The sequence below is a fragment of the Jaculus jaculus genome, chromosome 3, assembly GCF_020740685.1.
Source record: "Jaculus jaculus isolate mJacJac1 chromosome 3, mJacJac1.mat.Y.cur, whole genome shotgun sequence".
Lineage (NCBI taxonomy): Eukaryota > Metazoa > Chordata > Mammalia > Rodentia > Dipodidae > Jaculus > Jaculus jaculus.
In genome coordinates this window covers 91,340,582-91,357,302 of record NC_059104.1, presented here as the reverse complement: position 1 = coordinate 91,357,302, position 16,721 = coordinate 91,340,582, and the positions used below count along the sequence as shown (strand labels likewise).

The 16,721-nt window shown below is 46.8% G+C and overlaps 1 protein-coding gene across 2 annotated transcripts in view; it reads left to right on the top strand.

Annotated features, from left to right (window-relative positions):
- The window catches only part of Ubash3b (ubiquitin associated and SH3 domain containing B), a 157,791-nt gene that overhangs the window by 116,253 nt on the left and 24,817 nt on the right, over positions 1 to 16,721 (top strand). The window contains exons 2-5 of one of the 2 annotated variants that reach the window (XM_004667349.3): positions 3,137 to 3,190; positions 3,859 to 4,045; positions 6,806 to 7,004; positions 11,877 to 12,046. In XM_004667349.3, the coding sequence (XP_004667406.1) occupies positions 3,137 to 3,190; positions 3,859 to 4,045; positions 6,806 to 7,004; positions 11,877 to 12,046 (610 nt within the window). Of the gene's footprint in view, positions 1 to 3,136; positions 3,195 to 3,858; positions 4,046 to 6,805; positions 7,005 to 11,876; positions 12,047 to 16,721 lie in introns of both variants that reach the window. The other variant, XM_045145412.1, reaches the window with a different exon arrangement.

Below are 16,721 nucleotides of genomic sequence, written 5' to 3'. Positions count from 1 at the left end.
TGGAGCAGAGCCTGAGCACTGACTGGCAAGGGAGGACTCGCACCAGAGGGCTCTGGTTACTAGCTGGTGGACTCTTGGGGCCTGCCCTATGCTAGGCCTCTCTCGACTATCTACTATATTTTTGTCTAGCCATGTCCTTTGTCTTATTCATCCTATTCGTCCCCTCCTTGGCAGGGAGGGGAGTTTGCACCATGTTTTTCCACTGTCAACTGCAAATGAGCCCTAGACTTGAAAGTTTGGACCAGGATCAGAAACCAAATTTATGGGTGTACATGACAGAATGTTGAAAGACCACATGTTGTCTCCCTGATCTGAGACAAGGCAATCCCACTGACAGCATTCGCTGCTGTGGTGCCTCACTGTGACCCAGTGTGTGTCGGGGTGGGGGGAGACCCACATTTTAGTGCCAGCTTGAGGTCTCAGGCAGCCACTGAACTAAGCCATCTGCCAGCTTCTGGGGTGCAGATGCTCAGGTGGGTCTGGGGCTCTCAGGTGTACCCCACATACTCCCACCTGCCCTTGGCATTGGCCCTCAGGAGATGGGTGTTGGGGCTGGTGCTCTATGGCAACAGTCTCTTCAGCTGAGCAGAGAAGGGAGACTTGTGCCATCGCTCCTAGGTCTGTCTGTTCTGTGGGCAGAGTTCTGGGAACAGACTCAATCCTAACCAAGGCCAACCTGGTGGTGTGGGTGAAGGGGCCAAAGGTTTTACTTTGGGCCCCAAAGCCCTGTGGAAAGGGAATTTTGTTCCTAAAACATTCTGTCTAAGAAATTTTACCTTTTTCAGATGAATACTTTCTATAAACTTCTAAACATATCATTAAAACATTGCTTCCAGCCAATTCTTTCTGGTAGCCACTTGAGCACTTTGTACCCTAGCTAACACATACCTTACTCTTTCTAGAGAGGGTGTGTTGGATGAGATAACCTTCCACAAGGCTAGAGCCCTGTTACACTTGTCTTCTTTATAAAGAATTTGGATTTTCTTAACCTTTTACCACAGCCTTATCGCACCCAAATCTTTAATTATCTTTTTCCTTTTTTGTCCTTTGAACCCTCTCCAAAACATGTCTTTTGAGTTAAGGAGACCATAACTTAATTAGATCTTTCCTTTCCAAAGGATTCTCTTAGTTTCTCAGAAGAAATAAATTAAGTTTCAGTCAGGTACATTTCATTGGGGGAAGGGTATAGAGAAAAGAAATTGAATGCTTTGTATAAATAGCACATTGTCTATACCACAAATGTGTTTTCCGTTCCCAATTGTTTTTGGAACAATGGGCCCTTTTTTTGGTGAGTTCAATCCCTAAGAGAGTCTAACTTCCAACACTCCATAACTGGTGAAGTTTCCTGGGTACATGGCAGCTACGAAGAAAAGCCAGGTGTGGGGCTCTGGAGAACCGGGAGGAGCTGAAGCTCTTGGAAGAAGGGAAGAGCTCTGGGCTTCCAGATTTTTCTGAGGGACCAGAGAAGGGTCTTCCCCGAGGACTTCATCTTATTGTAAGCAGGCTATAGCAGTGCTGCTCCAATTAGCTGTGCAGATGTCTTTATGCTGATTGTGGGGCGCTGGCTTGGGCTTTGGTGGAGGAAAAGCAAGGATTGACACAGTTGGCGGCTGTATAACAGAGCTGCAGCATCTGGCTTCCTAGGCTGGCTCCGGGCAGGTTGCTTTGACAAGTATATTCACTTCTTCCCACTGAAGTTTTGCCCTTGATGCACTGAAGAAGTTGGACTGATAGATGATGTCTGAGGTCCCTTCCTGCCTGACCCTGGGACTCTCATAGTATCCATCATTCTGATTGGTCCATAGAGGGGTGGCAAGAAGAAGGAAGACTTGAGTTCTGCAGTCAAATAGGAAAAGGAGGCTTGGAAAGAGCATCATTTCAGTTTGAATCCCTGCCTTTTTCTTCTCCCCTAGGACCCTGAGTGAGTGCAGTGCAGGGAGTGTTAATCATTCTTTGACCACCCATGATATGATGGGCTCTGCTCAAGGCTCATAGATTCACCACATATTCTACTTCACATTCTACTCTAGAGTCTCCATACTTGGTGTCTTCCATCCCCACAACAAGCACACAGCCCCTCCCCATGGCCCCCAGAGGAGTCTTACTTGAAATGCCACTTTTGTTGGAGCTGCCATCCTGATCACCGAGGCCACGTTAGACCACCCTGTCCTGTGTGGTTAAGGCTCTAGGCTTTCCCTCCATCACACCTGCCACCAAGTGACTCACATAGGTAGCTACGTAATTAATGTCTTTATGTCAACTTGACCGGACTCCCTGAGGTCAGGGGCCATTATGTCTCCCGATTCAGTAGATGGTGATGGCGTGTCAGCGTGGGGGGAATGAAGAAGACATGAGCACCACAAATCATGGTGTTCATGAACTCAGGACTGTGGCTCTCATGGACCGCCTAGAATCCCAGGCAAGTTCCTTGTGAGCTTGTGCACAGGGGCCTCGCTGCCGGAGGCAGCCGGTGAATACTCACCTGCCAGCGGGAGGGCCTCGCGTTTGCTCTTCCTCCAGCAATGGGACGGCAGCACTGGCTCTACATTCTATCCAGTGTTACGCATCTCCAGAGAGGTCTGCAAGGTAGTTGGAGATGACAGACCCAGCCTGGAGCTGTAGGTGATGCGAGTTGGAGAGCGAGAGGGGAGGCAGTAAGTTTATCCAGACCCAAGTGTCCTTATAGACCCCTAGCCCCGTGTCTTCGTAACCATCAGCTCTTCCTTCTCAACCATTCTGCCAAGAGACGGTGAAGGGAGCGTGCTCTGTAGGGGATCTGGGTCAAGGAAAAGGAGGGGTGAAAAGGGAGGAGAGAAAGCAAAGACGTGACAACTTTCAGGGAAGTGAAAATAAAACTCTAATGTGGAAACTGCTGAAAATAGACTGCATGGGATGGCGAGCTGCGAGCGTATCCAGTGCTGATTACATGGAAATTAATGACAAGTCTTCACTTCCAATGTCTCCGTGTGACCTTTGGGGAGAGCCGGCTGCAGGCAGCTCCCTCCACACCACAAGGCAGCCAAGAGAACGTGGGTTCTGGCGTTGCCCTCTGCCCACTCCACTGTTGCCACTGCAGCAAGAAAAGCTGAGGGGAGGCTAAAAATACTAACAATAGATTTTTGATTTCTTCTTCCAGACAAAAAGCCCTGGCATCCACAGGAGGAAGAAGCGTGCAGGCAGCATGTGACTGGTTGGTATGAAATAAATAAATTGAGAAGATAGCTTATAATTAACTCTTGAGTGTTTGTGATAAGTGGGGGTGTGCAGTCTTTCTCTAATGAGCATTTGGGTGGGAGTGGGAGCAGGAACCAAAAGTCTGCCTAATAAGCCTACTTATCATGTCAGTTGCCTCCTCTGCCCTGGCCCCAGGGTGCCCACGTCCTGCAGATGCTGAAAGTCATTTGGAAGTTTTACAAGCTAGACCCTCTCACGCGATCCACCGTCTTGATGCTCACCTTGAGATTCACTGCAGATGTGTGGATGCTGGACAAGTTAAAAAGATACCTTGTCCCCTGTCAGGATACCATACAGGGAGGATTCGCGGGCACCTCCCTGGAGCCTCCCTTTTCTTCAGAGGCACATGGGCTCCATCACAGGCTCTGCTGAGAGGTGGTGCATGGCAGGGAAAGAGTGTCTGGGGGAGAGGAGGTGGGGTTAACCCAAGGATGCTTCCTGGAGAGCAGCTTTTGGGTTTTTTTAGGGAGCTGTGGGATGAGCAGGCAGTACCACATGCAGGAGAATAGAAGCCTCTCCATCTGAGAGTTGGTTGGGAAGTGTGAGCTTTGCAGGGTGGTTTTTTTTTCCAGCATGTAGGGTTGTTCTCCTGAGAGGCTTTCCTGGCTCTGTTGTATCTTGCAGGTTGTTCTCCCACGTTGGTGACCCCTTCCTCGATGACCCCCTGCCTCGGGAGTATGTCCTTTACCTCCGTCCCACTGGTCCCTTAGCACAGAAGCTTTCTGACTTCTGGCAGCAGTCAAAGCAGATCTGCGGGAAGAACAAGGCCCACAACATCTTCCCCCACATCACCCTCTGCCAGTTCTTCATGGTGAGCTGCGATGTCTGATCCGGGGTCTGGCAAGAAAGTGACAGGCACTCAGGAAGAGTTGGAAGTGGCCCGGGGCTCGTAGCACTGGGTGGACCTCGCAGATATCAAGGTGACCCATCAAAGGGTCTCACCCCAATTGTGTTTCCTTCACATCTGCTGAGACCCAGGCACACCCCAGGTTTGATATAGCAACAAGATAACTGACCCTAGGAACAGGAGCTGCTTTACACCAACTCATGGCCTGTCCTCTTCACTCTTAAAACAGATACCGCAGCAGTTATTGTTGTCGATGTTTTGTTTTTGAAGACAAGGTCTCATGTAACTTGTGCTGTCCTTGAATTCACTACAAGGACCTTGAACTTCAGTTCCTCCTGCCTCAGCCTCATGGGTGCGACAGGCCACTGTGTTTGGAAAGAGCACGGAGAGCAGAGAATAATAATAATACAAGTGGCTAATCGATAGGGAAAGGCACTTCAACCATTCACAGGGTTTTTCTCTAGCGCTTTCTAGAAGCAACGCGGGTACTCTGTACCTGCCACAGCTCCTTCTCCACACCCTAGCTGTCAGAAAGCATAGGTAATGACGAAAGCTCCTCCTCCTGCATGCATCAAGCCTGTGCCATCTCTGCACGGTAATGGAAGAGAGAGAGCTCACTTATTCACACGGTAGGGCAAAACAGAATGGTACTATTTTAAAACAAGTTTTTAAATTTATTCGCCTCTTGAAAACCAAACACCAGACCAGTCACTCTTGTGCCACTTTTGGGGTCTGTGGGTAGCTGCGGAATTGAACCAGGGCTGGAAGGCTTTGTAAGCATCACTTTCATCCACTGAGCCATCTCTCCTGCCCAACAAATTTATTTTAAAAGATATTTTGCTTAGTTTTCCCAGATATATTTCGTGTGTGTATGTGTGTGTGTCCCAGGTTTAAAAAAATGTTTCTAACACTTTTTTTTTTGCCATTCACACTGAAAATTAAATTGATTATCACTTCTTCTTAGTCATCCCAGAATCTTTCTCAAAAACATTCAGAGACTTAGACACTCATTCTTCCTTACAGTGCTCCAAAGAGGGTAGGAGGATGACGTCACAGCTCCCACCTCATTCTTCCCAGGATCCCGGGGGTGGAGGTGGAGACTTTGCTGGTCTGAGGGGAGCAGAAAAGGCTCAGAGGATGCAGAGCAGCAGAAAGCACACAGGGTTTCTCCTGGAAGATGCATTTGCCTGGCATAATCCTCTTTTATTTTCATGTTTTTAAAAATATTTTTATATATTTCCAAGCAGAGAGAGAGAAGGAAGAAGGGAGGGAGGGAGGGAGGGAGGGAGGGAGGGAGGGAGGGAGATAGAGAGAGAGAGCACATGCCAGGGCCTCCAGCCACTGCAAATGAACTCCAGATACATGAGCCACTGTGCCTCTGATTTTATGTGGATACTGGGGAATCACACCCGGTCCTTAGGCTTTGCAAGCAAGCACCTCGACCACTAAGCAATCTTTCCAGCTCCCCCCTTTTTAAAATCAAGGAGAATATTTTTAAAAATAGTTTATTGGGGCTGGAGAGATGGCTTAGTGGTTAAACGCTTGCCTGTGAAGCCTAAGGACCCCGGTTCGAGGCTTGATTCCCCAGGACCCACATTAGCCAGATGCACAAGGGAGTGCCTGTGTCTGGAGTTCATTTGCAGTGGCTGGAGGCCCTAGCATGCTCATTCTCTCTCTCTCTCTCTCTCCCTCTCCCTTTTTCTCTCTGTCTGTCTGATGCTCCCAAATAAATAAATAAAAATAACAAAAAAAATAGTTAATTGTTTTATTTATTTATTTGTGAGCAAAAAAAGGAAGGAAGGAAGGAAGGAAGGAAGGAAGGAAGGAAGGAAGGAAGGAAGGAAGAAAGAAAGAAAGAAAGAAAGAAAGAAAGAAAGAAAGAAAGAAAGAAAGAAAGAAAGAAAGATGGAAAGATTTGGCATGCTAGAGCCTCCAAGCACTGCAAACAAATTCCAGGCACATGCACCACCTTGTGCATCTGCTTTACATGGGTACTGGGGAATCAAACCTGGGTCCTTTGGCTTTGCAGCCAAGTGTCTTAATGGTGTCCAGACCAAGGAGACCATTTTTTAACTGACAAAAGTTATATTAGTTATGATTTGTGGCATGATGGTCTCATGTATGTGTACTTTGTAGAATGGTTAATCAAGCAAATGTATTTATGCATTCTCTCTTGTATTTATTGGTTATTTGAGGTAAGATCATTTAAATGTTACTGTCTTGGTTTTATTTTCCTTTCGGGCTTTTTTTTTCTTTTTCTTTCCATTGTTTGTTTATCGTGTTTCTCAAAGTGAGTCTCTTATACCACTGGCTAGTCTAGAACTCCTTATGCAACCAACCATAACCTTGAACTTTTGTTTGTTTGTTTGAACTTTTAATCCTCTTGCCTCCATCTCCCAAGATCTGGGTGTCATTTGGCCAGCATAGCATAAATCCTGACCCTGGCTCTTGCTTTCTGCTTGACCAGTCAGATGGCATTCTGCGTAGGGTTCCCAGTGGCCACTGCAGAGCAAGGGAAGGAGGGAAGAGGTCATGATGCATTCCCCAGATTAACTTTCCCCCTGGATAATCAGGAGCCTGCAGATCTTCCCTCCCTCACAGACAACGAGGTCTGGTAACTCTCATCAGCCTTCGCTCTTAGGAAGCAGGGCGACCAATGGTAAGTGACTTTAGGCCTTGCTATCTCCTGGTCTCCGATAAAGTCTGTACATTTCCCACCCCCAGTGTGAGGACAGCAAGGTGGATGCCTTGGGGGAAGCCCTGCAGACCACCGTCAGCCGCTGGAAGTGCAAATTCTCAGCCCCGCTGCCCCTGGAACTCTACACCTCCTCCAACTTCATTGGCCTATTCGTGAAGGAAGACAGTGCAGAGGTCCTCAAGAAGTTTGCTGCCGACTTCGCTGCCGAGGCTGCATCCAAGACCGGTGAGCAAGCACAGCTGCCCGCCTGGCAAGCAGAGTGGGCAAGCCCTGGGTGGAAATGCTCCCATTGGGTTCTATCCCTGTGACAGAAATACTGAAGGCAATCAACTGAAAAGTTGGGGAAGAGAGCTGGGTGTGATGGCCTATGCCTTGAATCACACCACTCAGGAGGCTAGGGTAGGAAAATCACCATGAGTTCAAGGCCAGCCTGGGCTACGGAGTGGGTTTCAGGTCAGCCTGGGGTAGGGAACCTGCCTCAAAAAAAAAAAAAAAAAAAAAAAGCCGGGCATGGTGGCACACGCCTTTAATCCCAGCAATTGGGAGGCAGTGGGAGGAGGATAGCCATGAGTTCGAGGCCACCCTGAGACTCCATAGTGAATTCCAGGTCAGCCTGAGCTAGAGCGAGACCCTACTTCTAAAAAACAAAAAAAGAAAAAGAAAAGAAAGAGAGAACATTTAATTCTGACTCATAACAGCTCCAGAGATTGCAGTCCATGGTCAGGGGGCCCCAGTGCTCTTGGGCCCAAGGTGGAGCAGAACATGGGGGCAGTGCCAGGTGACATAAAGCTGCTCACCTCATGGCAGCTAGGAAGCAAAACAAGAAAGGAAGGGCTGCATTCCCGCTGTCTCCTTCAAAGGCACACCCCCAACAACCCAAGTACCTCCCACTAGGTCCTACCTCTTCAAGGTTTCTCCAGCTCCCAGGAGTCCCACAGGCTGGTGACCAAGCCTTCAACAGATAGCCTGTGGGGCTCAAACCATCACTACTACAGAGGAGAGAACTGGAAGCCAGAGGTGCAGGGCCTTGTGGGAAAGAGCCTCCCACATCCACCCTTTTTCTCCCTTTCTCAGCTTCTGGGGTGGAAAGACTGCCCATGGCTTACCTGACACCCAAGACTGACCACTCACATTGAACTACAGATAGAGCCCTCTCCAGTGTTCCTGCCTGTTCCCCTTCAGAAGGAAGGGGCCTTCTTCTTTCCCTCTAATCTCCACCCACGCAGGTGCTTACCTGGGCCTGGCCATTCACACCACACGAAGGACACAGGAGAATGAAGCTGATAGAAAGTCATAATAAAATCCATCAGTGGAGCTGGGGTGTTGGCTCAGTGATAAAAAAGCACTTCCTAGCAAAGCTTGCCAGCCAAATTCAGTCCATTGACACATAAAGCCAAAGGCAAAAAGTGATACAAGCATCTGGCACTCGTTTGTAGCCTCAAAACACCCGGGCATGAGCATGCACATACATAAGCATGTGCACATATATACATACATAAAGAATTTTTTAAAGATTTGAAATTTTATTTATTTTATTTGAGCAACAGAGAGAGAGAGAGAGTAAATGGGCACACAAGAGCCTTCAGCCACTGTGAACTCCAGAAACATGCGCCACCTTATACATCTGGCTTACACGGATTCTAGAGAATCAAACCTGGGTCATTTGGCTTTGCAGGAAAGTGCCTTAACTGCTAAGCCATCCCTCCAGCCCAAGACTTTTTTTAAAGTCCAAAAATAACACCTTGGAAATATCTCTCCTGCCCTCATCGTGGTAGTTCTGAAGTTTTCTGCTGAAGGACTCAGCTTAAAAGGGAGCTGAGGATGTGTGTTGAGAAGGGGAGAAGTTGTAAAGCTTCAGGGGCAGATCAGCTCACCACTGCACGGAGCCTTCTGTAGTTGAATGTACAGCAGTGTGTTGGGAGAGGCAAACTGGGCTATTTACTGAGCCCCTACCATGAATTTGTCCATGAAGAACGCAACAGAAATGAGAGACATCTCTTAGAGACCTGTTCAGAAACCCTACTCAGGCAACGTGAAGACCGCACTGGGACGCAGGGGGACTGGTGCCATCCGTAGAGAGGAAAGGAAGCTGGGAGGATGTTGATCAGGCATGGTGGGCCCCAGGCAGGAGCGGAGAGGGTGTGAGCAGAGCGGAAGTGTGAGCTGCACAATGGTTCCCAGTACTTAAAAAAAAAGTTAGCTGGGCGTGGTGCCGCACGCCTTTAATCCCAGCACCCAGGAGGCAGAGGTAGGAGGATCACCATGAGTTCGAGGCCACCCTGAGACTACATAGTGAATTCCAGGTCAGCCTGGGCTAGAGTGAAACTCTGCCTCAAAAAAAATTCTTCATTTATTTGAGGGGGGCAAATAGAAAGAAAGTGGGCATGGCAGGGCCTCTAGCCACTGCAAACAAACTTCAGACTCATGCACCACCTTGTACATCTGGTTTACATGGGTCCTAGGGAATTGAACTAGGGTCCTTTGGCTTTGCAGGCAAGCACCTTAACCGCTAAGCCATCTCTCTAGCCCCCAGTACTTTTTTTGAGATAGGATCTCAATTAGCCCAGCCTGGCCTCAAACTTGCTATATAACTCAGGGTGACTGAACTTTTGATCTTTCTGCCTCCGCATCCCAAATGTTGAGGTCACAGGTGCTTACCACCAGGTGCTCAGTTTTGTACAGTGCTGAAGTTCAAATTCAGGGGTTTGTGCTGCTAGGTAAGCACCCTCCCGCCTCTGTCATACCCCAGCCTCTGAATCCGGGTGACTCATGCAGAGCTAGAAGATCCTCCCAGCTTGCCCACCCAGATTTATAGGGGTCAAGAGAGGGAAAGACCTGAACAAAGCCATACTATTTGGTCTTCCCTCTCCTGACCTTCAGCAATACCTTGCTTGCTGTGGTCCTTGCTGCTGCTGTCCATTAGTTTAGCCCTCTTCCACCTTACCAGAAAGGCTTCACATAGAGCTTGAACCCTAGGAAGAGTGCAATCAGGATCACAAGGAGTCTTCTTTCAGGAGCTGTGGGTCCTCAGGACACAGGGAGCCTCTCTAGACTGCACCCTTACCCTGGCACCCCTGTCTCCCAGGGCCCAGCCTTAGGTTTCTGAATTCCTCAGAGGAACTGAATATTTCAGAGAGATAGCATAACAATAAGGCAAATTATTTCCTGTTCTTGTCCGCAGAACACAAGGAAATGGGTTTCTTTAAAGCCATGTTGCTATTGTCAGAACCGGTACATCACAAGGACTAACACAAAACTCAAATCCTTCACAAATCAGAAAAGCGGGCATCAGCCAGAACTTTGGCAGGTTATTAGGGTGTCTGTGGAATGAGGGGCAGTCAAGGCCCTTGCTTTCCATGTGGGAACTGGAGAGAGCCAGGTCTTCTTTAAGAATCTGCTGTCCCTCTAAGAACCTGGCGGCTTCCCATCTCTGCCCCGGCGGTGCGCCCTGGTGGCAGTTTGGGGCACTGCATGGCCCCGCTGTAGCTGGCCCAGCTTTCTACTCCCTAATGTGGAAAGTAGGTCATGTCTTTGCCCTAGAGCTTAATGCCTGAGTAGTGTAGAGTTACTGGCATACCCAGATTCCATCAGCCAAAATACTTAGTGTCATTCTTCTTTCCAGGTGGTTCAAGAAGGCTCACCCACGCACATTCATTCATTCATTCACTGAGCAATTCCGGAAAACCGAGATGATGGGAATGGGATCCAAATACATATCATATGTGCTCTTTCTGCAGAAACACCGTGCAGTATAATGCAAAAAAAAAGTCTAAAATACTTAAAACCAAATTACCAGCTTCTTGTTCTATTTAGGCTGCTCATCTCTAATGGAAGATAAGGACCTTAAATTTTTGAATTCACCACTTTATCCTGATTGCATATTCCTTATTATTCTAAGCCAGGAATTAAACTTTATCTCTTGTGTAAAGTACAAAAAAGTAATAAAATGCATTCCCTCATGTGGGGAGATTTATTTTTACAGTTTTAGAATAACAGTCTGCATACTTTAAATCAGTAGCTCTCAACAAGCGGCGATGTTGCCTCCAGCGTATATTATTCAATGTGAGGAGTAACTTCTGGCTATTATGATTTAGGGGATGGTACTGACATCCAGTGGTTAGAGGCTGGGAATGCTGCTAAACACCTTGTGATGTCCAGGCTAGTGCCCTGCAACAGATGCTATTTACATCTTGAGGATATTCATCATTTCTTCATCAGACTCAACCAGAAACTAAGGAACGTAATAAAGGCAATATAGTCTGGGAGCCACACAATTCCAAAATCTGCTTTGTGATCCTACATCACTTCCCTTTGGGTTTGTTTTCCCCATCGGAATTGTGGGGTAGGTGGTGATCATCTAGACTTGTGAGGAGGAGCAAAAAAAAAAAAAATTATAATTAAGAGCTGGAAAGATGGCTATGCACTTAAGGCATTTGTCTACAAAGCCAAAGTACTCAGATTTGATTCCCCAGCACCTGTATAAAGCCAGATGCACAAAGTGGTGCACGTGTCTAAAGTTCCTTTGCGACAGCTGGAGGCCCTGGCAGGCCCAGTCTGTCTGTCTGTCTGTCTCTCTTAAATAAATAAAAATAATGTTTTAAAATTTAAAAAAAATGATTAACCCCTAGTCTACCCAGTGCCCAGAGAAAGAAAATCCGTATGTGTGGATCTTTATGCCTGAAACAGTAAATTGACTCAGAATCTGAGACGCTTTTATTATGCTGCTGGGAAGCAAGCAGCTTTTGTTTTTTTTTTTTCTTGAGACAGGGTCTCATGTGTCCCAGACTGCCTCAAACTCCCTTTGAGAATGACCTTGAGCTTCTGATCCTCCTGCCTCTGCCTCCCAAGTGCTGATATTACAGGTGTGCTCCACTCTGTCTGGGGATCAAACCCTGGGCCTGGTGCATGCTAGGCAAGCACTCTATCAATGTGCTACATCCGCAGCCCAGCAAATAGCTTGTGTCTAACCTAGGGACTCGTTTTGATGTTATTTGGGGAACAGAACGTCCTGGGGATCTTTTCTGTGCCCTTTCTTCCTTCTCTATGGTGCTGTCATTTCCTCATTCTAATCCCCAAACTCTTCCTTCCTTTTCCCAGAAGTACATGTGGAGCCTCATAAGAAGCAGCTGCATGTGACCCTCGCATACCACTTCCAAGCTAGCCACCTGCCCACCCTAGAGAAGCTCGCCCAGAACATTGACGTCAAGCTAGGGTGCGACTGGGTGGCCACCATATTCTCTCGGGATATCCGGTTTGCTAACCATGAGGTAATGTGTCGCCATAGCTCCCAATGCTGCTCCCCGCTGCCGATTGAAGAGCAGAACTAGGAGCGCTTGCTGCTAGCCGACAGAGGGAGATGGGAGCAAAGAGGAGTCGCAGGGCCAGAACCCATCAGCAGGGAGTCATCCAGCCCCAGATTCTGTAGCTGAGCATGTGCCCTTCCCCTCTCATCCACATGGCTCCTCTGGGTAATGTCTGTCACCATGTTTGCCCTGTTGGCCTTAGTGGAAGGACACAGGAATAAAATGGAGGATGGAAAAGATATTTTAAAACATTTCCTAGTATAGAACTTCTTGATATTGATGAAGGCATCATCCTGACCTTAGGCAAGTTGGAGAATACCTATGGAGACAACTTCAGAGATGTCATCAGCAGATATTAGCAGATGTGCAGATGTCTAGGGCATGCAAGGTACCACAGAGGTGCCAGAATTTTTGTTTTTAATTATGCCTTTAAGGAGTTATGGGTCCAGCAGGAGAGGGACAGGCAAGAAACCCAGCCAGGTCCTTAGAGTTCACGTGCATGGTGATGCGAGGCATGGCTGGGGACAACTGAATCGTGCCATAGACAAGCAGGCATGAGCCTGGCATCCTTCTTTGCATAGAATCAACACTGCTTTCCAGTACTGAATGTGCCATCTTAGAGGAGAAAATTGCCCTTTTTTTCTGGAAGAAGAACCAGAGACACAAAGGTTGTGTCTGCACTACTGTAAAGCAACAGAGCCGTTGAAGCCCAGCAGCAAAGCACACCGAGGCACTTCGGCAATATAGATAGGTAGCCCATCTAACAAGGACCCACATGCAGGGGTCCCCCTGTTTTCATGGCTTCTCATTCTGCGCTGGTTTCAGTTACCACATGTCAATCCCAATCCAAAACTATAACATGAAAAATTGCAGAAAATAAACAGTAGGCTTTAGATAGCTTTTGTTATAGGGTATATTTTTATTTTATTATTAGCTACTGTTATTAATCTATAAATTAATTTTTACTGTAGCTAACACATGTAGAAAAAATTGTAGTATGGATACAATTTGGCACTGTCAACAATTCCAGACATCCCCACAATGGTATATGGTGTACTCTTGTAGGTAGATGAAAACAAAAAAAAATGTTTTTCAATTTAGCTACATTTATTACTCAGTATTTACATGTTTCCCAATTTTTCAACAGAAACAGCAAAGAACTGAGGGATGTTTTTATTAATGCACACATCTTTTACACATTTTAACATCTTTTACACATTTTCGTAACATGAAAAACAAATACTTGGGCTATAACCAAGCAACCTAGCTGTTTTGGAAGTGTTGAGAAGGGCCAACCTATAAAATAAAGCTTCAGGGCTCGGTGTGGTGTCCTGGGCGTGCCAGGGCCAGACAGCTTTGCGTGACTGCACTGAGGAGTCACATCTTCCTTCAGCCATTTGATGCAGTTGCAGTTTTCTTTCCCTTCCTTCCTTCCTTCCTTCCTTCCTTCCTTCCTTCCTTCCTTCCTTCCTTCCTTCCTTCCTTTCTTCTTTGCTTCCTTCCTCTTTTTTTTTTTTTTTTTCTGACAGGGAGTCAGGTAGCCCAGGTTGGCTTTGAACTCACTATGTAGCTGAAGATAACCATGAGTTTCTTAAGTTCCTGTCTGTACCTCCCAAGCACTATGTGTACAGGCCCACTTTTAGGGAGGACTGAAGATTGAACCCAGGGCTGTGTGCATACTGGGCAAGCATTGTACTGACTGAGCTATATCCCCAGCCTATCCTAGTGATCTTAAGAATTTTGGCAGCTCCTAGAATCATCTGGGATAAAGCCTGAAGATAACAGGGACGTATGGCTGGTCAAACTCTTCCCTAGGGCAAGGGGTGTGTGTGGAGGGGGTTGGCTCAAGGATAGCATGCACACAGCTTCTGGAGGTCACCTTTGTAAGAGAAGGTGGTGATGGAATTTTACAAGATGTGCATCCTCTCATCATCAACACTGCCCTCCAGTTAACTGAGAGGGTAATTGCTTTTCTGCCTGACCCACATTCTGTTCAGTTGGCATAGAAGAAAAATGGCAGTAAGCGCCCACATGAATTATTTCTAAAAATATCTTGGCCTCTTTTATCTCTTATTTGTAAAAGCTGACTTGTTATAGTTCCTTCTGATAACATAGTCCTCATCCCTTTATATTCTCTCTGGGGTCTTTTGATCTTCCTGAGCCCCTCCAATATGTGAGACTGTCACCTTCCTCATCCTTCCCCCAGGAGGGAGGCTCAACTGAGCGTGCCAACCAGGGAACAGATATCCAGAGGAGGGACCAGCTTAAGCAAGGACACTCGGCCGGGGATGCTTAGGGAAGCTGCAGAGTCGCGTCACTGTGCTGTTTCAGCTTCTCACGTAACTTGGATTTACAAATGCCTCCTGGTAGTTTACATGGGCGCGTCCACATTAGTGATGACACTGGGCCTTAGCTCAAATAGCGCTAAATGGCAGAATTGTAGAAAAGGTACAGAATTCTCCAAAAAGCACGGAGGGGTCTGGCACTCCCGCGTGAGTTTCAGCTCCTATTTCAGCAGCAGTTGGATTCACTATGAACTTATGTAATTCTCCTGGTCCTGAATTTTCTTTTCTGTGAAGTGGCATTTCCTAGGCAAAGATATGTGGGAAGTCTACGAAAATACCTAGCACAGGCTGGGTACAGGGGCAAAACCACTGCAGCTGTTGTTCTAGGAATAAAAGGACTTCAAAGGCAGAGTAGCTGAGTTCCCATTTTCACGGGCCTGTGATTGCCCTTTAGTCGCTGCCTTTGAGTTTAGTTTCTGCAGTGTAATGAGTGGGGGAAAACCATGCCTAAGGTTGACTTGAGAATTCTCAGAAGCAGATGCTTAACACAAAACAAAGAACTAGCCTAATGTATATTTATGGCATATGTTCCAATGTGTCTCACACTTTGAGCTTTTATGTCTACTTTTGGTGGATAGAAAAGGGACAAAGGAGACTTGGACCCAGGTTTTGTCTAATTTTATTTATTTATTTGTTGATTATTGTGCTGAAATCTGAACCCATTACCTAAGCACACAGTCTAACATTTTCCCTGGCCACCAGTGGTGACTTTGAATTTGCTGAAATGCCTTAATTTTTATACTGTGCATTCACTAAGTCCAGGTTTCTTACTGTCCAACTACTATATTTAGGAGTATGTTATCTCCAATTTTATTGTGTGCTAATTTTCCCAGGAGAAGTAGAGATAGAATACTCACATATGATGGGATGTGTGAGGGTGTCACAGTCTACTTCTCATTGCTCAGACTTTCAGAGCACCCAATTAAGAACATCTTGTGGGAGGAAAGGGTTTATTCTGGCTTATAGACCCAAGGGGAAGCTCCATGAAGGCAGGGTAAAACAATGGAACGAGCAGAGAGTGGCCATCCCCTCCTGGCCAACATCAGGTGGACAACAGCAGCAGGAAAGTGAGCCAAACACTGGCAAGGGGAGGCTGGTTATAACACCCATAAGCCCACCCCCCAACAACACACCTCCTCCAGCAAGGCTCTAGTTCCCAAATTGGTACCAGCTGGGGACCTAGCATTCAGAAACACATGAGTATATGGGGGACACCTAAGTCAAACCACCAGAGAGGGACTCTGAGATGCTTCAAGCTTTTTGAGGCGAATACTGTCCGGGGTCAAAGGCATTATGAGCCATGGCTGCTTGCTTAAGTATCTGGCCAGCATGACTTTCAACCCACTCCCTTGTGGTATGCTGGCTCCCCCCACCCTGTCCCAGAGAAAAGGGCTGGTGCTTTTCCGCCCATCCTTGCACACCTGGCTTTGAAATTTAAGGGATTTCTTATGAAATTCCTTATCCTTTAAAAAAATGTTAACAAGCCAGCAGACACCCTTGATTTATGTGTAAATCAGAGAAGGAGAAAGGAGATGATCAGAGAACAAGAAGACAAAGGCTTGAAAAATACTGGAGGAAGAATTAGGGGAAGAAATCAGCACCCTAAGCAGAGTCTAGAGGCCAGATGAACTCTGTTCATTGCCACCTTTGTCCTCTGAGATAAATAATATTTTCCTGCCTCTTTTTCATTAAAGATTTCCAGAAAAACATGTTTTTGCATTATAGAGACTGAGTAGCTCTATCTAGCCTGGATTGAAATTCCCAACATAGACTAGGATAGCCTCAAACTCACAGTGATCCTCCTGCCTCCACCTCCTGATTGAGGGGATTACAGGTGTGCCCCACCATGCCCAGGATAACCCTTTCTTTATAGTGTGTTTTTTAAAATATTTATGTGAGAGAAATATGAAGAGAGAGAGAGAGAGAGAGGCACACCAGGGCCTCCAGCCACTGCAAATTGACTCCAGATGCATGCACTACCTTGTGCATCTGGTTTACGTGGGTCCTAGGGAATTGAACCTGGATCCTTAGGCTTTACAGAAAAGCACCTTAACCCCTAAGTCACCTCTCCAACCCCTATGGTGTGTTTTGATGGCTCACCTTGATAGCAAGCTGACTAGCTTATTGACCCACTCAGCACCATGCCCCTAGGTCCCAGGCTCAGGATTGGCTGCAAGGCATGAGGGAGGCCAGGATTCATAGCTCAGTAGAAATAATTATGCCCTTTCTTTATCCAAGGTTCTGTTCTCAGGCATTTTCTTTTATTTAATGTTGAGAATCCAGGCATTACTTTA